Below are 24,878 nucleotides of genomic sequence, written 5' to 3' on the forward strand. Positions count from 1 at the left end.
CAGTGATTCTGAAATGGTGCTAAAAATTTAAATACACAGGAATAAATTCATTCAAGAGAGAGGAAAGTAAAAATTTATAAGGGTTACTTTCTACTCTTTAAAACTAATCTGACTTAAAAGAATTAAGGAATGAACATTGGAACACATTTTAAATATGGTTATAAATTGGAAATTGCACTAAGTATTTTTGAATGTTTCAGTGAGATATGGGACAGTTGAGAAGAAACTATTTGGTTGATGAAGTTATTCTGAAAAAAACTTAATTTTTAGAAAGCTGAACTTCTAAAACTATAATAACCATTTCATTTAGCCTCTTTCTAGGAAGAACTATTCCTAAGATACCAAACTACTTCCGGTGCCCTGTTTTCAAAGATTTCCAGTCACTTCTCAGTTTACAGTGGAAAGACTTTTCTGTTTCAGTGTTTCTCACATTGGTGGTTGGCTGTAGGAGTAGTATGAAGGTTATGAGAACAGAGCTCAATGGCTGTTTATTGACGATGATGGCATCTGCTAAGTCAAAATTACAGAGCTAAATGCAAAATTTGTCCCTGTATTTTATATCCCTTTAAGCAGCTCAGTTATTTTCAAATGTTAGTGTATATAAGAATTATCTGGAAGAAATTATTTAAAATACAGACTCCTGTGTCCTATAACTCTCTTTCTCCAGAGTTTGAGTCTGTTTATTGGTTGTAGGACTCTGAAACTGAGATTTTTAAGAATTCCAAGTGAGAAACATAACTTAGCCCATCCATTTAATCTTTTCCCTCCCTATTCTTTAAGATTTACTACCCTAGAATTTCTCCTACATTACCATACTTTGTCAGTTCTTTTCTCCTTGGCTACAGTTTAAAATTTAACTTGCCTCTTTATGCCATTGAACTTTAATAAATTCAGTCATCCAATTAATGTTTATCAGTTTTCTATTATGTGTCAGGCACTGTGGTAAGCATTGGGCTTTATTAGGTGATCTGGGGACAGTGGAGCTTTGCTGTCAAGAAATGGGGATAATTCTGAGGAGTCCAGCTCCTGGTTAAAAACCTATGTGTGATTTTTTTTTAGGCCTGACTATACGCCAGTTACAAAGCCTTTACCTGGCAGGCTCCACAGGGAAACCTGCCCTCTCCACACCAGACTTGATGCTCCCATTCAATGCATTGCAGTCTCTGAAGGGAATTGCAGTCAACAACAGCCCTCCCTAGCCAGGCATTCTAATGCACTGCTGCATTCCTAGCTCGGGTGTTTCCACTTGGAGGTCTCCTTCATGGGAAACTTCACCTCTCTGAGTCAGTACTCAGTAGTTTTCCACTCCTAAGGCTGCCCCCATCCCCACCCCCAGTTCCATAAATCTGCAGGAGTCTTTTGTTTGGGACCCCCTCAAGAGTGAGATGACCCTCAACCAGTCATGCCATTCCATGGGGGTAATGGAACTGGGGGAGTCTGTGCTTTCACCAGGTTTAGAGTCTTGCTTATGCAATCACAGTAAGTGATTACGGGCTTCACTTTTGCATTCATTTTGGCTCATTGTTGCTTTGATTGGCTTCTCTGACACCTGGGAGCTGAGTTCTCTCAGCTCATCTGAACACTTGACAAATTCTGTGATTAGGTATTTTAATCACTCTTATCTAGAAAGTAGAAGAAAGAAGGGAAGCTAATGGTGTAATTGGTAAAGAAGCAGCAGTCACTCATATTAGCCAGGTTAGGGAGGTATTCGGTCATTTTGTGGTTTGGACAATCTTCTTGAATTTGTCAGACTTCAGAGACACGATTACAGAGTAGTCTTGTTTTGGTCATGATCCTTCAGGGTTCCTGAGTGTTCTTGTCTGATGTTGGTGTGCTGTGATATGGTTTAGATTCAACAAAAGAATAGTGTGGCCTGGCTGTGAGTGCCCGGGCAGCTCCTAACAACAGCTGGGGCCAACTGATAGAGGCAGGCCAATTTCAGGCTCTCAGAAGATGCTTTTTTCTTTCTTAGGGCTATATGGGGCCAAATGTTTTATATAGATTATCACATTCAATCCTCACAATGTGTTGTTATTCTAAGTGGTAAGTATGATTGTTATCTTTATTTTCAGATGAAGAAACTGGCTCAGAAAATGTTACATACCATGCCCAGGTCATACAAGTAGGAAGTAGATGGAGCTGAGATTCTATCTTGGGTGGTCAGACTTATGAACCATTGCTCTAAAACTTACTATGCTCCACAAGATACAGCTCAGCACAAATGAGAGGCTTTATGACCCACTGGTTGTAGATTAGAGAGAGGCAATTAAGTTAGATGCAAGGGGATCCTGGTCTTGGGTCACACCCTCTGGGCATGAGCAGAGTCAGTCTCTTTATCTCTGTCTGAGAATGCTGTTCTTAGGCTTTGGAGTCCAGATCCAACAAAGCTCACTGATGGCAGAAAATTAAGGTGAAGTCTAGTTTAGTTATGGAACACAAAACCCAAAACTTTACTCCTCTTTTAAAGTAAAAATACAAATCTAGCTCCTTTCTTTTATTTTTATTTATTTTTTAATAGAAATCCATTTTTAAATTTATTTATTTTATTTATTTATTTTTTTGGCTGTGTTGGGTCTTCGTTGCTGCGCGTGGGCTTCCTCTAGTTGTGTCGAGCGGGTACTACTCTTCGTTGCAGTGCGCGGGCACGGGCTCCAGGCACGTGGGCTCAGTAGTTGTGGCTCATGGGCTCTAGAGCGCAAGCTCAGTAGTTGTGGCACACGGACTTAGTTGCTCCACGGCATGTGGGATCTTCCCAGACCAGGGCTTGAACCCGTGTCCCCTGCATTGGCAGGTGGATTCTTAACCACTGCACCACCAGGGAAGCCCGAGCTCCTTTCTTTTTAAAGTAGGAGTTCCCTTCTTTGCTACATGGTTTTAATAATTCTTATGTTCTTTACAAATCAAATAAACATTAGATAAAAAGAAAAGGAAAAAAACGTTAGTAGATAACCATGTTTTGTTCCTTTAGCTATAAATGGTTTGAGAGCAGATCATAGGATTTCATTTGTTTAGTTCAATTAAATGAACTCAGTAATAATTCTGGAGTTGGTCAGAGTGGCAGAATGAAATCGTATTGGAGTATAATATTGGTGGGGCACTCTGTGGAATAGAAGCAATTGCTGTTTGAACAAGAGCTAGAAATTTTTTAAAATTTATTTATTTTATTTATTTTTATTTTTGGCTGTGTTGGGTCTTCGTGGCTGCGCGCGGGCTTTCTCTAGTTGCCGCGAGTGGGGGCTACTCTTCATTGCGTTGCACAGGCTTCTCATTGTGTTGGCTTCTCTTGTTGTGGAGCACGGGCTCTAGGCATGCAGACTTCAGTAGTTGTGGCACGCGGGCACAGTAGTTGTGGAGCGCGGGCTCTAGAGCACAGGCTCAGTAGTTGTGGCGCATGGGCTTCGTTGCTCCGCGGCTGTGGGATCTTCCCGGACCAGGGCTCGAACCAGTGTCCCCTGCATTGGCAAGCGGATTCTTAACATCTGCGCCACCAGGGAAGTCCCTATATTATTTATTTTTGGCTGTGTTGGGTCTTCGTTGCTGCGCGTGGGCTTTCTTTAGTTGTGGCGAGCGGGGGCTGCTCTTCGTTGTGGTGCATGGGCTTTTCATTGCGGTGGGTTCTCTTGTTGTGGAGCACGGGCTCTAGGCACATGGGATTGGTAGTTGTGGCACATGGGCTCAGTAGTTGTGGCACATGGGATTAGTTGCTCCACGGCATGTGGGATCTTCCCAGAGCAGGGCTTGAACCAGTGTCCCCTGCATTGGCAGGCGGATTCTTTTTTTAGGCTCAGCGGCCATGGTTCACGGGCCCAGCCGCTCCGCGGCATGTGGGATCTTCCCGGACCGGGGCACGAACCCGTGTCCCCTGCATTGGCAGGAGGACTCTCAACTACTGCGCCACAAGGGAAGCCCGGCAGGCGGATTCTTAACCACTGCACCACCAGGGAAGTCCCTTCTGCCCATTTTTTGATTGGGTTTTTTTTGTTGTTGTTGTTGTTGAATTTATGTGTAATTTATTAGTCTTATTTACTATTATTATACCTGATATGATTGTAGTCATTGTGTGTGCAGACTACACCACCAGACAGATATCATATATATGGACTTGACACTCTGCCGATGCTGAGTATTACTCTTTGTAGTGAGTAGTCCAAAAATAGTTGGCTAGTGTCTTATAATGTCACTATCTGAACAAATGGAGAGAATCCATATTAGAAAAAACTGCAAATGCTTTATTTATTCCCTGGTGGTCTAGTGGTTAGGATTTGGCGCTTTCACTGTCATGGCAGGGGGTCAGTCCCTGGGCGGGGACAAAAACAAAAGCAAACAAACAAAAAATACCCAAACCAGACACTGGATTAAATCAAAAAGTAGAGGCAAAAGCTCCATCTGGTGTTGACCATATAAAATTCCAAGGAATTTGCATTATCATACTTCACCTGACTGTAATACTAGACCCTCCAGTTTAGAAACATCTGTGGATTGAAAAGTAGGAAGGAAAATACTGGCTGTTACACATTAACTAGTGATTAAGATGATTAATGACTGAAGAAAAAGTCATAGGTTGTTTAGAATACTTGCCCCCAGATAGTCCCTGAAAAAAAGTTCCAAGGTCAAATATCTTTGGGAAATGTACGCAAATGCCACTCTTAAATATTCACAATGAATATTAGCATATTAAAATTATTGACAAGTCAACAGTCCTATTTTACATAATTTAACTGGTATTTGAACACAGGACCTCTCCCTCTCTTTCTCTTTTTAATATTCTCTGGCATTTTCAAGAATACCAGTTTGAAAAAGTAATTATCTTAGGAGTATTTGCTTTAAAAAAAAAGACTTTTTCGGGGGGGAACTTTTGTCAGATTTTATAGTTTTACCATCCAAATACGTAAAAATGATGATGATAAAAACAATGTTTGGGGGCTTCCCTGGTGGCGCAGTGGTTGAGAGTCCGCCTGCCGATGCAGGGGACGTGGGTTTGTGCCCCGGTCCGGGAAGATCCCACATGCTGCAGAGCGGCTGGGCCCGTGAGCCATGGCCGCTGAGCCTGCGCGTCCGGAGCCTATGCTCCGCAACGGGAGAGGCCACAACAGTGAGGCCCGCGTACCGCAAAAAACAAAACAAAACAAAACAAAAAATACAAAAAACACACAATGTTTTATAATTGTTTAGGTTTTCATGCTCAATTCAAGAATACTTAGGGAACGATCATTTTGTGCCAGGACCTGCACAAGGTGGTGTAACTGACAGCAAACAATTATAATCAGTTGCATGTTGGCAAATGTTTAACAAGAATCCTTCAGGTTCACAGATTGATCTAAAATGCCTTGGTCCAGGGATGTCTATAATTTAGAAAGCCAGTAAAGGGACTTTCCTGGTGGTCCAACGGTTAAGACTCTGTGCTCCCAATTCAGGGGGCCTGGGTTTGATCCCTGGTCAAGGAACTAGATCCCACATGCTGCAACTAAAGATCCCACACAAGGCAACTAAGATCCTATGTGCCTCAACTAAGACCAGGCACAGCCAAATAAATAAATAAATCAATATTTAAAAAATGAAAGCCAATAAATACTGTTTTTGGAGGTTCTTCCTTTTTCCAATTCATAGTCTGACTCCTTTCTCAGTAGCTCAATAAATTTTCCATTCTCTAAAATGGCCATACTACCTAAAGCAATCTACAGATTTAATGCAATACCTGTCAAATTACCAGTTACATTTTCCACAGAACTACAACAAATAATTCTAAAATTTATATGGAACCATAAAAGACCAGCAATCCTGGCAAAAGAACAAAGCTGCAAGCATAACCCTCTCAGACTTCAGACAATACTACAAAGCTATAGTAATCAAAACAGTGTGGTATTAGCACAAAAACAGACATGTGGATCAATGGTACAGAATAGAGAGCCCAGAAATAAACCCACACATCTATGGTTAATTGATCTTTGACAAAGGAGGCAAGACTATACAATGGGGAAAAGACAGTCTCTTAAGCAAGTGGTATTGGGAAGGCTGGACAGCAGCATGTAAATCAATGAAGTTAGAACACACCCTCACACCATACACAAAAATAAACTCAAAATGGCTTCAAGACTTAAATATAAGACAAGACACCATTAAAATCCTAGAAGAGAACATAGGCAAAACATTCTCTGACATAAATCTTACCAATTTTTTCTTAGGTCAGACTGACCTAATCAAAAGAATACATATACATATATATGGTATATATTGTATATATTATATATATATATATGTGAATCACTTTGCTTGACAACAAACCAGAAACTAACATAACATTGTAAATCACCTATACTTCAGTTAAAAAAAAAAAGAAATTTTCCATTCTCTCTCTATTCTTCCTCAGATGAAACCTCTTAACTTTCAGTATATTTGAAAAACTAGTCTTTACCATTTACCATCTGGGTCCAATGGATCCTTTCTAATTTTTATATCTTTAAGTCATTTCATGAATAATTTATACACATTAGAGTAAAGGGATATTCAATAAAGCTGTTATAAAAAGAGAGTAAAGGGATAATGAAAAACAACTTTATTGGACATTTAAGTAAGTATCTAAACATAGAAAACCCTAGTTTTTATTCCATATTTTCCTGGTTTTGAAGATATATCCAAAATGGGCAATGTCCTCTAAATGCAACTACCTACACATTATCCATGATGCTGAGTCTGGAGCATACTCATCTTGTAAATAGTGACTGCAGATTCCAAATACATCACTACTGCATACTAGCTTATTGTTGCTTCTGATTCTTTTTGCAGTTGCATTATCAAAACACAAGACTTGTAGAATTTTTTGAAACATTTAAAGGCTCATCATTTTGTTGAAGAGAGGACAGCCATCTTCTTTGCTACTTAGCTGCAAAACATTTGTATTTTTAGTTTTATAAATGATCAACTCAAAGAATTTTTAATTTCTAGATTATCTATTTCCTTCTTATCATCTTTGTATACACAACTGCCACTAGCATTTGTGCACTTAAGAATCATATCAAGTAAATGTATCCATATAAACATCATAAAAGGTGAAAGAATACTATCATATGTACTGTTAGCAAAATGAGGTTATCCAGATGTTTGCTGCAAAATCTTGTGGAATGGAGTTATTCCTTTTGAATGAGTAAGTAGATGAGAATACCACGTTTTCTTTTTGTCCTTAGAAATATATTGTTTACTAATTAATTCTTGAGTTTGAAAAATTCAGTTAGGTGGTGGTCATCTAAAGATTCCTAGTTTAAGGTTATTAGGGTCTAGAGTGCTGTTCTCTATCTCTGCATTAATCTTCTGAATTCTGAATTCTCAACTATATTCAACGAGAGCTAAAGCATAGTACAAAGATCTAGAAAGATGGTGCAGTACTTTGAGCATTGCAAAAGGAAAACTGAAGGATAATGCAATAGTGATGACTTACTTCACTATTCTATCATCTTAGGTAATTCTATCATTTTCCATTTTCTTATAATTTTAGTATATTTTGAAGCATGATTTGGAACAATTAATGATAATGATGAAATAGTTCCATGGATGACGAAGTAGGAGAATGTTGCAGGACATAGGAAAAATAAGATCAGTAAGATTCCATGATGTATCCTAGATTTACAAGAGTCCAAATGACCCATATGACCACTGCAAATAGAGAAAGTTTTATCCTATTTTTTTAAAAAATAAGTTTTCTCTTTGTTTTTTGGAAGACCTTTAAGAAAGAATAAAAGTCATGAAAAAAATCAATCCTTACAAATAGTACTCCCAAAAGAGGAAATCTCAGAAAACTAAAGTTTGGGTCTACTAGATCCTGATGATATGTACAAAGGTTAAATTCTTAAACTCATTCACCTTTAAGCACATAAAGGCAGATATGAATGAATTTGTTACCCATCATAACATTTATTTCATTGTAATAGGAAACAAAAGCCTTTTGTTCAGCTGAATACATAGGCATTATGACTTCTTAGACTTCATTGAGCTGGATGGCAAAGATCCCTTTCTGGGGACCATAAAATAATGAAATTACCGAAGGTGCTATACTTTGGTGTATTCCTCACTGAATTCCAGGATCCTGGTGGATCCTCTCATCTATGTGTTATTTACCCTACTCATTCCTAGATCTTGTTTCTTTTTGCGAATGTCCTTATTCCACCTTTATATCATTGTCTACAGCTATTTACTTGCTGTACTTTCAGCCAAGAATCCTTGTTAAGGTAGTATCCTGAGCCCACTTTATTTGCAGGCCTATACAGAATTTTGGCTTCTGATTCCCATTTCCTCTTCAGGATTGTATTAAAATTTGATAAGCAAACTAATACTCTTTTACCTTACAAAACAATCTTAGAGGAAGTAAAATATATGTTTGCTGCATATCTTATTTCTTGTGAATATAAGCTTGAAAGAACAAAAAATTGATCTTTTTCTCTATTCCATAAAATGCTTATAGGGCTAAGCTTTGCAGGATTTTAGGTGTTGACCTATCTGGAAATAATTCCGTGAGCAACCCCTCACTGAAGGTTGGGGTTGCCTGAGACCACCAAGCTCGAATGCCTTTCCAACCAGTTTCTGTCTGTCCCATTTTGCTGTTCTTTTCTTGGAAAGAGAAGCAGAAAACACATCAAGATTAATCAGCCAAAGATTGTAGTGTGTGTGTGTGTGTGTGTGTGTGTGTGTGTGTGTGTGTGTGTGTAGGGGGAGAGGTGGCAGAGGCAGTGTAGGAGGAAAGAGGTAAACTGACTAGGAATACATGAATAGTGTATAAATAGTATATAAATTCTTCCAGACCAGACATTTGGCTGTTTTGCCTACATCATATCACAGCATCGCTACTGTGCCTGGCACAAAGTAGATAGATGTTCAGTAAATGTTTGTTGCACTAAGTGAAAGAACGAACTTCTCACTTTGCTTTTTCAGGGGCGATGCAGCCTGTGTTTCTTGGAATCAACCCGGGCCCTAGAGGAGAGGATTTCCTAGAGCAGGGGTCCCCAAGCCCCCACCCTCACCTGTCTTGCGGCCCGTTAGGAACCCGGCTGCACAGCAGGAGGTGAGCAGCGCGGAGTAATGGACGCTTAATCTGCCGCTCCCCATCGCTCACATTACCGCCTGAACCATTCCCCCTCCACCCCTGAAAAATTATCTTCCACAAAACCGGTCCCTGGTGCCAGAAAGTTTGGGGACCACTCTCCTAGAGGACACCTCCATTTCTCTCAGCAAGCTGAGGAGTCTGGCGACAGAAGGTCACATATTATGAGACCCGCGGGGAGTGGGAGCCGCCATGGCTCCGGGGAGAGGGGACCGGAGGGCCATGGCGCACCCCACCCTCGCGCTCCAGTTCCACCAGGTCCCGTTCCCTTCCCCGCCCCTCCTGAGTACCCCTGTTAGGTTTGGCATTGTCACCCCGCCCCTCCAGCTCTGGTCCCCTCCTCTTCCCCTCCCTTTTCCTCTCCCTATCCCCTCCCCCCGTCCCGCCCTGGTCCCGCACCCTCCCCTTCAGTTCCCTGGCCCGGTCGCCCCGCCCCCAGAACCGTCTCCTCCCCCTCACGCCCCTTCACGCCCCGCCCCGCCTCCCCCTTTGACGTGGCAGAAGCGGCACCAGCCATGTTAGTCCCGCAGAGTTCTGCGCCGAGGCAGGGGGCGGGGCGGCGCCGTCCCTGATTGCGGTGCCACGGCTTCTCTGGCTCGGCGGAGAGGGCGGATTTTGTAAGGCCGAGGCTGCGACAGGCGCGGATCTCGTACGTGGTGGCACTGTGGTAAGGATCCATTTCAGGGCTGCCACTTCTCGGCTCCCTTGGGGGTCCGCGGGCGCTCAGTGGGAAGCGGGGGAGGGGCGGCTGTGCGGCGGCGGGTCCGCGGGCAGTGGTCTCAAGGGTGGTGCCTGCTCTGCCGTCTTGGTGCCCCGGGGCAGGCGGGGTGCGCCGGGGCTGCGAGCCGGCCCGGCGGGGCTGCCTGGAACCCTGAACTTGTCACCCTCTCACCCACCACCCTCTGCTTAGTTCTCTCTGGGCCTGGGAACCTGGCCCCCTCACCCACCTGCCCTGTATCAGGTGCGAAAGATGGGAGTCGGGTGAAAAACAGCAGTTTGGGCATCTCCCCCAGCACCCCACCCTCCGCTCCCGGCCGATCTGCCTTCCCCACCCCACCACCGCTTCTAGGTACTTTGACTTCTTGGTTCATTTCCTGCCTGAGCTGAAGAGCCCTAGACTTTGAACCGAGGTGACTTCGTCACCCGTAGTTCGGCCTTGGGAGTTAAAGGGGATAAGGAGAAAAGTGCCAGGTATAGCTAACACCTTGGGCCTTGATTACAAATAGACTTCAGTTATCAGATTAGACCAATTGTACCTACTTCATTTAGCCCTAAGTGTTTTCCCGTTCTGGTGGGAAGGGAAAAGTCATAGTTAAATCTGCATGTAATCACTGGATTGAATAAGTTGAATTCGTGTTTTCACGTGAACTTACTCAAGTTACACCACTCAAAGTCGTGGATAACTAGCCAAGTTAACTTGGTTAAAAGTTTTAGATTTAAATATAAATACGTGTTAAGTCTTCCTGCTCTCCCTTCTCCAGTAGTCTAATGGACATCATTTTGGAATTCCAGTCATTTTTAATAGGCTCAGAATTTTAGATTTAGAAGGGGTCTTGTAGTTTTCTAACCCAAACCCCTGATCTTACAGATGAGAAATTGAGGATCAGAGGGGTTAAGCTATTTTTCCAATATGATAAATCTAGTCATGGGAAGTAGTTGAAGACACTTCATTGAAGATTTTAGGACAGAAAAGTGGGAGAGGCACATATAATTGTTAACAAATATATCTGATTGGAAGGAACTCAAATTTTACTTGCAATTTACAATGTTTTGCACTTAGTTATCTATAAATGGGCAAAAATCGGAATATTTAAAAACTTTTAATTATTATTGAATAGGTAAAGCCTTTTAAAATACTGTGGGCACATATCTGATGTTCTAGGTTAAAGTGACTTAATGCTTCTTTCCTTTTAGTTACACCATGAGTAAGTATTTAACTAAGGTAACTCCCAATGATTATAAGTTGTGCTGAAAAATGAGACATTTCTTTAGAATGGTCTTTTGTGTTTGTGCCACTTAAAAAAAATATAACACCTAGTATATTAAGTCTGCATCCTAATATAGTGTTTGAATCGTATTTATTTAATTTTATGCTTTTAGACAAACATAATATCAGGGGAGAGAATGCTTATCAAATAATGCCATTTTATAAAAAGCTGGTTTGTAACAGGACTTTATTTCAGATATGCTATTGTTGACTATGGGACCAAACCTGGCAAAATTTGTACTAGAATGAGTGATTTTAAGATTGAGTAATTTCTCCCTTGGAAAGGTGAGGGAAGTTGGGGGGGTGTTTTGCATGCTTATGTAATTGGACCAGTTAAGAAGAAACAGGTGGGACTTTTTCAAACCACTGCTGGAAAGTGAGAAGGTAAGAAATAAGTGTGATTTAGTGAACAAATATAATCTTAGAGCAGAGAGACTGAGAGGAAAAAGAGTGAGGAAGAGGAGGGGAATTGTACTCAAATATCACTCAGGTGATATTTAGTATGTCTCAATAAAAAGTAAGGATGTGGAGTTACAATCCAGGTTTGTTACCTGTTGTAGAAACTTAAATCTGGCTATTGCCTGTGTGTCTTCATGCTAAGTCTTCATGCTAAGTTTCATAGAGCCTTTCTCTACTAGGCTCCCAGATTTTGAATTAAGCCCCAGAGTCCTAAGGAGGTGATTCTCAAGTCCTCATTATACTCTTTTTTTTTTTTTCAAAGAATGGATGCACTTATAAATTTATTTATTTATTTTTGGCTGTGTTGGGTCTTTGTTGCTGCGCGGGCTTTCTCTAGTTGCGGCGAGCGGGGGCTGCTCTTCGTTGCGGTGCACAGGCTTCTTATTGCAGTGGCTTCTCTTGTTGCGGAGCACGGGCTCTAAGCGCATGGGCTTCAGTAGTTGCAGCACGCGGGCTCAGTAATTGTGGCTCACGGACATGGCCTGTGGGACCTTCCTGGACCAGGGCTTGAACCCGTGTCCCCTGCATTGGCAGGAGGATTCTTAACCACTGTACCACCAGGGAAGTCCCAAGACCTCTTTATACTCTTAAGCATTATAAAGCATATAATACTTAAGAGTATTATAGGATGCAGAAAAAAAAGGAAAACCTGGCTTAATAGAAGACAGGTAGATTTTTATATCTACTGCTTTGCAGTCTATTGTAATATGTTGTTTTGGTTGAATTGTGTGAAGGAAGTCTGGCTTCACATAGGTACGTAGTTGGAAAAAGGAGAGATAATATTAATAGCTTTTTCGTATTAAAAAATGTGCATATTCTTTGATACTGTACCCAAACTCGACAGTTTTAATTAAGAAATCAAGGGTTAATTGCAGTGTGGAGTCTGAAACCTTAAAAATGAACTTTCTGTACTTATTGCGTTATAACCCATTGGTCTGTCCTACACTTTGAATGGATCATTTACCCATGCATGATTTTGTAACATCATGAAAAGATCATTTGGGAGCTCTTGCTTCACTGAATAATGTGTATCTTCCAAATGTTGGCATGTTTCATTATATAATATATAAAAAATCATATTATTATCACTACTGGTCTCATCAGCAAAATCTTTACATATTAGGAAGTTGTGAAGCTCATGGTATTAGATACAAGTTTTAAAAAATCTTAATGTTTTAATTTAAATTTGAGAAAGCTCAGATTTTATCATTGGCAACAAATACTGTGAATGGTTTTGCAGGTGACAGGCTCACTTCATCCATTTTTAAGAAAATATATGACAAATACCTAAGTACTAGTTATATACTATTCTTGGAGAATTGAGAAAATAGTCACTTAAAACATTTTTTGTGTCTTGTCGTTCAAATGAACAATGCTGATTGGTTGAGTATATTTTAATAGTCTTTTGATGCTTTTTGGTGATGCATTTTAGATGTATCTCAGATTATAGATGCAATTAAGTAATAAACAGAAAACTTCATTTGCTTTATGTTCTGTAGAAATAATGGGAGGGATTGCATACTCCTAGAATTTATATTCACATCTGTAGCATGGAAACTGTTGCTAAAAACCATTTCTCTCCCAGAGGAGGTTGTTTCTCCTCTTATTGTTGCCTGTGTTAAAACTGAGGTTGGCATCTTCTAACTCCTCTCTGATTATCCCAGACCTTTGTTTTATCATTATCTTTCAACAGCCACTTTTTCTTGAAAGCTCATATTATCTTTCTCAAAGCTGTTTCCTGTATTTAGCTTTAAGATAATCTTTTCTAAACAAATCTAGATATCTTAGGATTTCTCCCTACCCTTTATCAATCTTTGAAAAATACACGATTGCTTTTGAATAGCATAAAATTCCTTAGCTGTCTCTGAAATTCTGATGGGAGGAAATACAGTGTTTAATTTTTATTTTATTATTATTTTAATTGAGATATATTTGGCATATAACATCTCTTTTAGAGAAGGGAAAGGTCTTAGCTGCTTAAGATACTTCAGATTTGTTAAGCTTCGCTTTCTGTAATTTGTATTACTAAAATATATTTGGACATTTTTCTAAAATTAAAATTGTTATTATATCTAATAATACCTTTTCTTCCCTTACTTACATTTTAAAATCAGCTCCTCATCCCATTGTTGTTCTTAGCTACTTCAGCATCCATGTTGCCTCTGTTGGCACCCTACCTTCATAATTCTTCGGTTCTTGATGCCATTCATCTCTCCCACAAGTCTTTTAGCCAGCCACATAGTACTTGAAATTCTATCTTCTCAGACCTTTAAATTTTACAGTTTCCTTCCACCACTAACCACTGTTGCATTTTGAGAGCATGAGATAGATAGAACTGCTTCCCAGGTAGGAGAGCTGGCATCCTAGTCAGGAAGCTAAAGAATAACAAGATGGAGATGTCTCTTGATACTGGGCACTAACCAGAGTGGCATCTCCCTCTTCCAGTGGTAAAGTTAAATGATTATATTGAAATTATATATCTCAAATTAGAGTTTAAAATGCTCTCTTAAGTTGGAATGTTAAAAGTATTCTGAATTAAGTGTCTGCAAGAGAGGTTAAATGATGCATGATAAAAAATTACCTGTCTAAAATAGAAGTACCTAGTTTTAGAAAAATATTTTTGTTTTGCACCCTTAAATATTCTCTTCTAGCAAGTTTAGTGGAAACTTACTACTTTCTGGGTAGAAAAGCATGTGAGTTTTAGAATTTAATGTTTTTGACAATCTATGTATTAGAATAATGTAACTCACAAGGCTGATACGGAAAACTTAGGATCTAGATTTTCCCCCATTTTTGCCTTAAATCAATAGGACATCTATTTTATTATTTATTATTTTTTGCCATAGTTTTTTTTGGGAGTGAATAAAAAACGATAAAATACCTCTCATTGGGCCTAATATGCATTGGGTTCTGTAGAGCCATTCATTATTTTGTTGTAATTGTGGTCATTGTTGTTTGCTAATTTTTTTTTGAGATAAATATTTTCATTTGGTTATGATTTCTAATGGATTAATATTGCTGGAAGTGGGAAAAACATACTTATTTTGAATTTTCTTAAGAGGATTTAAAAATATCCATTAATTTTTTTACAGAAATAAGAATCAAGCTCTACGATGACAACCTATTTGGAATTCATCCAACAAAATGAAGAACGAGATGGAGTCCGATTTAGTTGGAATGTTTGGCCATCAAGTCGACTGGAAGCTACAAGAATGGTCGTTCCAGTAGCAGCCTTATTTACACCACTGAAGGAGAGACCAGATTTGCCACCCATTCAATATGAACCTGTTCTGTGTAGTAGGACCACTTGCCGTGCAGTTTTGAATCCTTTATGGTAATTAAAGTATATGGAAAAAACTAATGTCACTATGATTTTTAAAAAATGTAGTTTCTTTCTTGCTCATTTATATAAGAATATCTTTGTTTTTGATTATAGTTATTTTTTCAAATTAAGGTAGTCAGATCCAAAGAGCTATAAAATCTTAGGATCATTCTAGTTGTAGAGAGTTGATAAGAAACTAAATGCAAAGTTGTCACTGTGTAAACTGTTAGATTCTATCAGTATTCTCTAGATACTGATGCTGGCAATCAACCCATCTTGTGTCATTTGAAAGGTCATAATTGAGGGGTATGGTGTTTGAAAAATGTTATGATTTCTTGTTACATAAGCCAGACTCTCAAGAATTAACTTTTATTCCTCTTTCTGCTCCCTGTCTCTCCACTCAGTCCACTAGCAAATCTGGTCAATTCCATCTCCAGAACAATCAGGATTCTGTCTCTTACTCTTTGCTAGAACATGGTACTTCAAAATATACCATCTTTTTCCTGGATGGTTTCATTATCCTCCTAACTGGTCTTCCTGTTTCCGTTCTTGCTTTTCAGCAGTCTCTTCTCCACTCAGAAGCTAGAGTTTTACAAATGGATATCAGATTATTAAAATTGTTCGATAGATACTTATTACACTTGGAATGAAAAATCCATAGCCCTTATCAAGACCTATAAAACCCTATATGATCTATCCTTTGTGTATTTCTGCCTTCATCTTGTATCATCCATTTTCTTTATTTTCATCTGCATTATACCTTACCCTCTCTCTTATCCTTGGATATACCTAACTTACTTCTACCACAGACTTTGTGCAATAGCTATATGTGCTGCCTGGATTGCTTTGCCCCCAGATTTTCCTGTGACTGGTTTCTTTTCATTCTGATTACATGTCAGTTGTTTATTTTTTTTGGCTGCGTTTGGGTCTTTGTTGCTGCACGCGGACTTTCTCTAGTTGCGGCGAGAGGGCTTTTCGTTGTGTTGCGCGGGCTTCTCATTATTGTGGCTTCTCTTGTTGTGGCACGCGGGCCCTGGGGCGTGCGGGCTTTAGTAGTTGTGGCTCACGGGCTCTAGAGCACAGGCTCAGTAGCTGTGGCGCACAGGCTTAGTTGCTCCGCAGCATGCGGGATCTTCCTGGACCAGGGATCAAACCCGTGACCTCTGCATTGGCAGGCGGGTTCTTAACCACTGCGCCACCAGGGAAGTCCTTCAGTTGTTTATTAATGAAGGCTTTCCTTTAAAGTAGCCCTCCCAAATACATTCTCATGTCCTGCTTTGTTATCTTTAATCTTTATTATCACTATCTAAAAGTATCTTGTGTGTTTATGCGTTTACTTGTTTATTGTCTTTCTCTTCTACAATATAAACTCTGTGATAGCAGGGACCTATGATCTTGTTTACTTCTTTATCAGCACCTACAATAATGGCATTCAATAAATATATTTTTATTGAATAAATGCTTTCTAGATCTGAGTTTAGAAGTTACTGAGCCATTTGGAGAAAAAAAAAACACCTAAAAATACATGGCTTTTAAAGATTGCTTTGATATCAGTTTGAATGTATTCATTTTCAGAAAGAAATTAATTTTATTGAAATTAGGATTATTGTACAATTTAACTGAACCATGAGCTATTGTATCTTTTCTTAAAACAGTCAAGTGGATTATCGAGCAAAACTCTGGGCTTGCAACTTTTGTTATCAAAGGAATCAGGTAAGAAAACCCCTGTTGCAGATGTTAATGCTATAATACTGCTCTAAATATGCAGAAAGATGCATATTTAAAAATAAAGATGAAATAACTTTATATATGATGAAACTATCTTTTTTAATAATTAAATGATCAGGAAATAATTATTTTCAGTTTAAAATTTCACACAAATAATTTATTAAAAAAATTTTTTTTTCTACCTGCAGTTTCCACCTACTTACGCTGGTATATCTGAACTGAATCAACCTGCTGAACTTTTACCTCAGTTTTCTAGCATTGAATATGTAGTTCTGGTAAGAACATAAGAGTAACTCTTTAAGAAATTTAAAATATCCAGTAATTTATACCAAAATAACTGTTCAATTGAGCTGACTTAAAAGGCATCATTTTTTTTTTTTTAAGAAGATTTTGGGGGTAGGAGTTTAGTAATTAATTAATTTATTTTTGCTGTGTTGGGTCTTTATTTCTGTGCGAGGGCTTTCTCTAGTTGTGGCAAGCGGGGGCCACTCTTCATCGCGGTGCATGGGCCTCTCACTATTGCGGCCTCTCTTGTTGTGGAGCACAGGCTCCAGACGCGCAGGCTCAATAGTTGTGGCTCACAGGCCTAGTTGCTCCGCGGCATGTGGGATCCTCCCAGACCAGGGCTCGAACCCGTGTCCCCTGCATTAGCAGGCAGATTCTCAACCACTGCGCCACCAGGGAAGCCCAAAAGGCATCATTCTTGATTCTCACATTGAATTGATTGAGAATTTCAAAGGTAAGAACTGTCAAGGTCAGTTTGAGTAAGGTAATTTCTGTTGTAGTTATTTGAAAGGTGGCCAAGGTATTGGGTGGGGTGGTGTGGTTTGCTATACCAAATAGATCAATAAACAGTAAAGTATCAATTTTGCTTTGTAGTTGGAAGGTCAATTACAAATACTTGGTCAGTATGATGCTCGAGTCTAATGATGAAATTACTCTTGCATTGGCCCTTGTTAGGAAAATCATTTTTCTTCCCTTTCTGAACAGCTTTACATAGTTATTTACATATTTAAGTATTAAGGTAATATTTTTTATGAATGTTGTAGAGAAACCAGAATATGGTTCACTGAGCCAGTCAGTAATTTGTCCACTCTGGCTAGTTTCCAGTTCTCTTATAATCCAATTCAGGGTTAGATAATTATTTTATAAAAATAACCTAATTTTGCTTTTAAGCTTTATAGTTACTATTTTCTTATTTTAAAAGAAATAAGTGCTTATTATAAGAAATGAAACCTCATGCAGTTAAGTAAAATTGAAAGTGAAAATCTCCTTCATGTAATTATAAATAATGTTTTTAAACTGAATTTTTCACTTGATGATGTCTTGGATATTTCTCCATGCATATATAACCTGTTTCATTTCTGAAATGGCTTTATTAGGATTCCATTGTGTAAATGTATTGTAAATTATTTAATTAGTCCTCTATTGATTATCCTGTGTATTGTGCTGAAGTGTTAATACTTTTAAAACATTTTTTTTTAATCGCAACATTTTTTAAAAGCGTGGTCCTCAGATGCCTTTGATATTCCTCTATGTGGTTGATACTTGCATGGAAGATGAAGACTTACAAGCCCTGAAAGAATCTATGCAGATGTCATTAAGTCTTTTACCACCTACAGCTTTGGTTGGCCTAATTACTTTTGGGAGAATGGTGCAGGTTCATGAACTTGGATGTGAGGGCATTTCAAAAAGCTATGTCTTCAGAGGAACAAAAGATCTGTCTGCCAAGCAACTGCAGGTAAACAACAAGAATGGTAGTTTTAGCCTGTTTGTGCACATCACTCTATGTATGTCTATAAATGCCTTCTAGATATACGTTTCTAGAAAATATTATGAATGACTAATATAATTGTATTATAACAAAGCCTTTAAATTTAGTGTTGGCCTCAGCGTTCTTTCATTTGCCTTAAATTGTTATCGTAGAGATTGAAGACCCTTCACTTTTGAAGTATCTTTAAAATTTAGAGTGAAACTGAAGCTATTTTACTAGAGATTTGAAAGGTTTATAGAAGAGTCATGCTGAAGACTGAGAGAAGGTAACCACAGAATTTTAGCTTTTGTTTCTTTACATCTCACTTAGGAAAAAAACACTTTTGGCAAGGGTACATATTTTAAGGCTTGAAAGTTAATAGGTGAACCACGAGTATATATATTTTTTCACACACTAGGACATTTTTATCTTTGGGGCAAATTGAAGCTTTGTCTTCCAAGGCAGGGAGTTATGTGTAACATACTAGAATCATCTTGGTGTATTTTTCAAAATCTTTTTCTGTCCAGAGATTTTGATAGATCATAAGAGAGTGAGTGAATATGTGCTTCAACTGGAAGATAGTTGAGAGGGTAGAGATTGTTTATGTAAGTGTTTTGAAAAACTTTCTAAGTGATTCTTTTTTTAAAATTAATTAATTAATTAATTTTTGGCCGCATTGGGTCTTCGTTGCTGCGCACAGACTTTCTCTAGTTGCAGCAAGTGGGGGCTACTCTTTGCTGCGGTGCGTGGGCTTCTCATTCAGTGGCTTCTCTTGCTGCCGAGCACGAGCTCTAGGCTCACGGGCTTCAGTAGTTGTGGCACGTGGGCTCAGTAGTTGTGGCTCGTGGGCTCTAGAGTGCAGGCTCAGTAGTTGTGGCGCACGGGCTTAGTTGTTCTGAGGCATGTGGGATCATCCCGGACCAGGGATCGAACCCATGTTCCCTGCATTGGCAGGCGGATTCTTTTTTTTTTAATAAATTTATGTATTTATTTATGGCTGTGTTGAGTCTTCATTGCAGTGCGCAGGCTTCTCATTGCGTTGGCTTCTCTTGTTGTGGAGCATGGGCTCTAGGCCTGCAGGCTCAGCAGTTGTGGCTCATGACTCTAGAGCACAGGCTCAGTAGTTGTGGCACACGGGTTTAGTTGCTCCATGGCATGTGGGATCTTCCCGGACCAGGGCTCAAACCTGTGTCCCCTGCATTGGCAGGTGGATTCTTAACCACTGTGCCACCAGGGAAGTCCCTCTAAGTGATTCTTATACAACCCCCAGTTGAGAAATTACCCTGATTGATAAGCCTGGTATAAAGTCGACAGATATGAAATCAGACTTTGGAGGCATCCAGGTAGCCCAAAATAAAAAAAAAAAAGATTTTGAGGATGACTAATTTGAAGCTTAGCAGACTAGGATAGTGGTGCTGCAGTTAACCGAGACAGAAAATACTGGAGGAATATGCAGGTTTGGAGGGGGAGGATGAATGAACAGTGAATATGGTAGTGAATCATAGTAGTGATTAAGATTTGAGGAAGTGGGGAAAATTAGAGTCTGTGTTCTTTCAAGAGGTTTGTTGTTGAAGGTAGGGAAGGAGATAGTGTGAAAGTTTGAGAGAGAGAGGACCGAGTTAAAGAGGTTTACTTTAGGAGGGACACTTGAATGTGTTTATACACAAAAAGAAAGAGACTAAAGATGGTGAGTGAAAGGAAGAGTGAGATGAGGAGAGTGAGGTTTCACAAAACATGACAGGGATTCGTTCAAGAGCATAAGAAGCAGAGTACCTTGAAGGGGAGGATCACTTGTTTCCATGAGACAGAGAGTGGGCAAGTTTTAACCTCTATGTACCTTAGTTTTGTGTTTGTTTTTTTTTTGCGGTACGTGGGCCTCTCACTGTTGTGGCCTCTCCCATTGCGGAGCACAGGCTCCAGACACGCAGGCTCAGCGGCCATGGCTCACGGGCCCAGCCACTCCGTGGCATGTGGGATCTTCCCAGACTGGGGCACGAACCCGTGTCCCCTGCATCGGCAGGCGGACTCAACCACTGTGCCACCAGGGAAGCCCATACCTTAGTTTTTTCATGTGTAAAGGGAGATAATAATAGTATGTATCTTACAGGGCAGTCATGAAAATTAAATGGATTGTGCTTTTGGATGTTTGCTATTACTGTTATTTTTAAACTGTAAATTTATTTAAGGTAGTTTATTTCTAGTTCTGATTGTAGAATGCATTTTACTTAAATTATGTAATATATATGTAATACATAAAACATCTGCCTTTTTGAAACAATGAATGCATGCAAACTAAATTTTTTTCTCCATCAAAATGTTTTTATCTTCCTTCTCTACCCATCTTGTTGAAGAGAGCCTGGTCTTTGTTCCCCAAATAGTTCTGGATTCAAATCTTAAACTCTTCTAGTTGTGTGATCTTGGGCTGATCTCTTTGCTTGTTTTCTCCTCTTCTATGGAAAGGAATAAACAATACCTATTTTACCAGATTATTTTATTTTAATACTAAATGAAATAATGCAAGTGAGAACACTCAGTATAGTGTAAACTCTTTCAGGGCTTCATAGCAAAATCTAGATTAATACCTTGCTTTGCTACTTACTAGTTTTGTAACCTTAGGCAAGTTACTTAGCCCTTCTGAGTGTCAGTTTTCATTTGCAAGGCAGGAATTTAAAAATCTACTTCATTATATTTTGTGAGGAAATAGTATATACAAAGAGTTTAGCACAGAATCTGGCACATAAGTCCTCAGTAAAAAGTTGCTGATCATTCTAGCAGTGTAGGAAATACTGCAGGATTGGTTCAATATTTTTTTTTTTTTGCAAATCTTTAGACTTTCTGACTTTCTGTTATATACTTTTATTCTATTACTTTATGATTAAGCATTTCTAGATTCAAGAAAATTTTAGTAAAATAACATTACTTTCATGTGTCTAGAGAGGAATTCTGCATACATCTAAAATTCAGAAGAAAACTGGCAGTTTGGTTAGGCATTAAGTCAGAAAATTAAGAAGAATAGACGTACAAGGTGTGTGTACCTTATAAACCCCATTAATACAATTCCTTGTATCTCTCCTTTATATTTATTATAGTTGCAATTTTACACTTATTTAGCTAATGATTTAACTCTTGTCTGTTTCACCAGATATAAATTTCCATACGGTCAGGGACTATATATTTTTTTCAACATTAGATACCTGGCACATTGAGATATAGTTGCTGAAAGGAATGAATGAAGATAAGTTAAGAAATATAGACATTCAAGTTACACAGTAACTTATTTTTACTTAATTAGAAATAAAGTATTTCTGAGCTAGTATCCCTCTTTTTTGCTCACATAGCACCTTGTACTTTGCTGTCGTATGATGATCATTTCATTGTATTACTGTTTACCTGACAGTCTCCCCAACTAGAACTTTTGCTTTCTGAGGGAAGAGACTTTGTGTTCTTTATTTTTGTGTTCCTGATATGCCTACAGAAGCACCTTGCATATCATAAATATTTGATACATCTTTGTAGGAGTAATTAAATGGATATCACAAAAATAATCTCTTTACAGGAAATGCTGGGGCTCTCTAAAGTACCAGTTACTCAAGCAACACGTGGTCCTCAGGTACAGCAGCCACCTCCTTCCAATAGGTAATAAATACGGCAAAGAGAATTTTACAATTCATGTGGCTATTTTAAGCATCCTATATCCTTAACTTGAATGTAGGGATTCAGTGATACTATATTGTTAAACATTTTTAGGAATATAAATATTGCATTAGTATACTTTTTAAAGAGTTGAGGTAGAATCACATCGCTGAAAAGGTTGGTTTTTCATTATTACAGTGTAAGGAGTTTCTTTAGTTTTGATATATTCTTGATTTTCTAAGTTCAGAAAAACTTAATTTTTGTAGTTGAAGGCAGCCAAGCAAAAATAGTGCCCCACAAACTTTTCATTTTGCCTCCTTACCCTTGTAGTAGCTTTTTCCACTAAACTTACTAATCAGAGGTGGTCTTACTAAAACTGAGTTAATGTATCTTCTCATAATTAATTCAGTAACCTTAAAACTTACTAGATTGGTAAAAGGAAGATGCAGTCTCAAAGTAATACTTGGTTTGAGTGTTTTATTTATAGTAGTTGTACTCAGTGTGATTCTTCACCAGTGGGCAGCATCACCTGGGAACTTATTTGAAAGGCAAATTTTTGGTCACCACCCCAGACTTACTGAAGCAAAACTTTGGAACCAGCAATCTATGTTAAAACAAACCCTCCCACCAATTTTGATGTACACAAAAGTTTGCGAACCATTGTTCTAATGTGTATTCAAATTATTTTTCTCTATTTTTAAGAAAGTGGACAATTTGTTTCTTAAACCCTCACCCACAAACATTTATAAATGGATTTTTATTTAATTTTGTTTTGCAGGTTCTTACAGCCAGTACAGAAAATAGACATGAATCTCACAGATCTTCTGGGAGAACTGCAGCGAGACCCGTGGCCTGTACCACAGGGAAAGAGACCTTTGCGTTCCTCTGGGGTGGCACTTTCCATAGCTGTAGGACTACTTGAGGTAGTGACAATAGCTTTGTTTTGGAATGTAAATGTGTATGTGTGTGTATGGAATGATATGTACAAGATAATGTTGGGTGGAAAAATCAGGTCATAGGACAGCGCATATGTGATTTTATTTAAAGTTTGATCTGTGGTATATCCTTTTGTGTATAGAGAGGCTTCTGGAGGGATATTTACCCAATTGTTAACAGTGGTGGGTTAAGGAGAGTTTTACTTTTAAGTAGAATTTGAAAATTTTACACTTGACATATATTAGCTTTGTAATTAGAAGAGTTTTTTAAAAAATGTTTTTTAAAATTTGAAATGTTATTAAATTTATAGAAAAGCTGCAAAGGACTTTTTTTCTGAACTATTTGAGATTAAGTTGCTGAAGTGATGTTACCAACCCCTTGAATACTTTAGTTGTATTTCCTATAAACCAGGATATTCTCTTACATAACCATAATACAACTTTCAAAGTCAGGTTTTGAAATAAATGATACATACACTGATGTATTATACAATACATAACACTGATACACTACTACCATCTAATTCTCAAAACTCATTCAAGTTTCAGTGGTTATCTCAATAATTTCTTTTACTGAAAGGATTTAATTCAGAGGCATGTATGTAGTGGTTATGTCTGTTTAGTCTCCTTTAGTCTGGTATAGATCCTCAGCCTTTCCTTGACTTTCATGACCTTGGCACTTTGGAAGATTCAGGCCAGTATATAGAATGTCTCTCAAATTAGGTTTGTCTTGATGTAGCGTCACAATTAGATTGAGGTATTGCATCATTGGAAGGAATATCACAGAAGTAATGGTCTATTCTTACTGTATCCTCTCAGGTGGCACATGATTTTCATTTGCCCATTATTGATGATTATGACTTTGATCACTCATTAAGGTGTGTCTGCCAGGTTTCTCCACTGTAAAATTACTCTTATTTCCCCTCCTTTTGTAATTAATAAACATTAGATGGTGAGGATCTTTGAAACCATGCAAATATCCTATTCCTCATCAAACTTTCAATTTATTCATTTATTAATATCACTGTGGATTCGTGGTTTCCTATTTTTTACGGTGAGTTATCTGTTACTATCAGTTTTTATTCTTTTAACTTTCTACTTTGACATAATTCCAAACATATGGAAAAGTTACAAAAATGGTTCAAAGAATTCCTTTAAACCTTTCACCCAGATTCCTCAGATGTTAACATTTTATTACATTTGCTTTATCCTTCTCTCTCCAGATCTTTATATAGTGTGCTCTCTCTATAAATATAGATGTAGCTATATATAGGTATCTATTTATATGTTACACACATATAAATATTAAAAAACCATTTGAAAGTCAGTTACAAATGTGATGTCCCTTTACTTCTAAGTTCTTTAGTGTGCATTTCTTAATTACATAAGAACATTCCTTTGTATAACCACAGTTCATTTAACAATCATGAAATTAACATTGATATAACACTATTTTCTAATCTTTAAACTTTATTCAGATTTCACCAGTTATCCTAATAATACTGTATATTGTATTCACTTGTCATGTCTCTTTGGTGTTCTTTATTCTGGAACAGTTCCACAGTTTTTCTTTGTGTTTCATGACGATACTTTTTAGGGGTATAGGCTAGTTATTTTGTAGAAGGACTCTCAATTTGGGTTTATCTGATCTTTAATCATGAGTAGATTGAGCTTATGCAATTATGCCAGCCTAATTCTCTTGCCCTTGTAAATTACTTGATCATTTGCTTGGAGTATTACTAGTATGTCCTGTGGGTTAATTTTCTCTAGTGCCTGGTGATCCTTTTCTATATGTGTATTCAAGTATTTTGTTTCTATAAAGTTTTCTTGTATTACAGTTTTAAGTGTTAGTTTTTTCATTGTTTTGTTTATCTTCTTTAAGAACTCCAATTATACATAAATTGGATCTTTGCTTGTTTTCTATTTCAACCACTTTATCTCTGATTTTTTATTCTTATTTATTTCGTTTTCAT

At 38.2% G+C, this 24,878-nt stretch overlaps 1 protein-coding gene across 2 annotated transcripts in view; it reads left to right on the top strand.

Moving 5' to 3' along the window:
• Nucleotides 1–9,593: 9,593 nt before the first annotated feature.
• Nucleotides 9,594–24,878, top strand: part of SEC23A (SEC23 homolog A, COPII coat complex component) — a 65,389-nt gene continuing 50,104 nt past the window's right edge. Inside the window, exons 1-7 of one of the 2 annotated variants that reach the window (XM_060143254.1) lie at nt 9,594–9,755; nt 14,627–14,868; nt 16,512–16,569; nt 16,773–16,859; nt 18,089–18,325; nt 21,894–21,973; nt 22,749–22,893. In XM_060143254.1, the coding sequence (XP_059999237.1) occupies nt 14,648–14,868; nt 16,512–16,569; nt 16,773–16,859; nt 18,089–18,325; nt 21,894–21,973; nt 22,749–22,893 (828 nt within the window). In that variant the 5' untranslated portion in view covers nt 9,594–9,755; nt 14,627–14,647. Of the gene's footprint in view, nt 9,756–10,139; nt 10,158–14,626; nt 14,869–16,511; nt 16,570–16,772; nt 16,860–18,088; nt 18,326–21,893; nt 21,974–22,748; nt 22,894–24,878 lie in introns of those variants that run through there. The other variant, XM_060143264.1, reaches the window with a different exon arrangement.

This window comes from Lagenorhynchus albirostris, chromosome 1 (assembly GCF_949774975.1).
Source record: "Lagenorhynchus albirostris chromosome 1, mLagAlb1.1, whole genome shotgun sequence".
NCBI classification, from domain to species: domain Eukaryota; kingdom Metazoa; phylum Chordata; class Mammalia; order Artiodactyla; family Delphinidae; genus Lagenorhynchus; species Lagenorhynchus albirostris.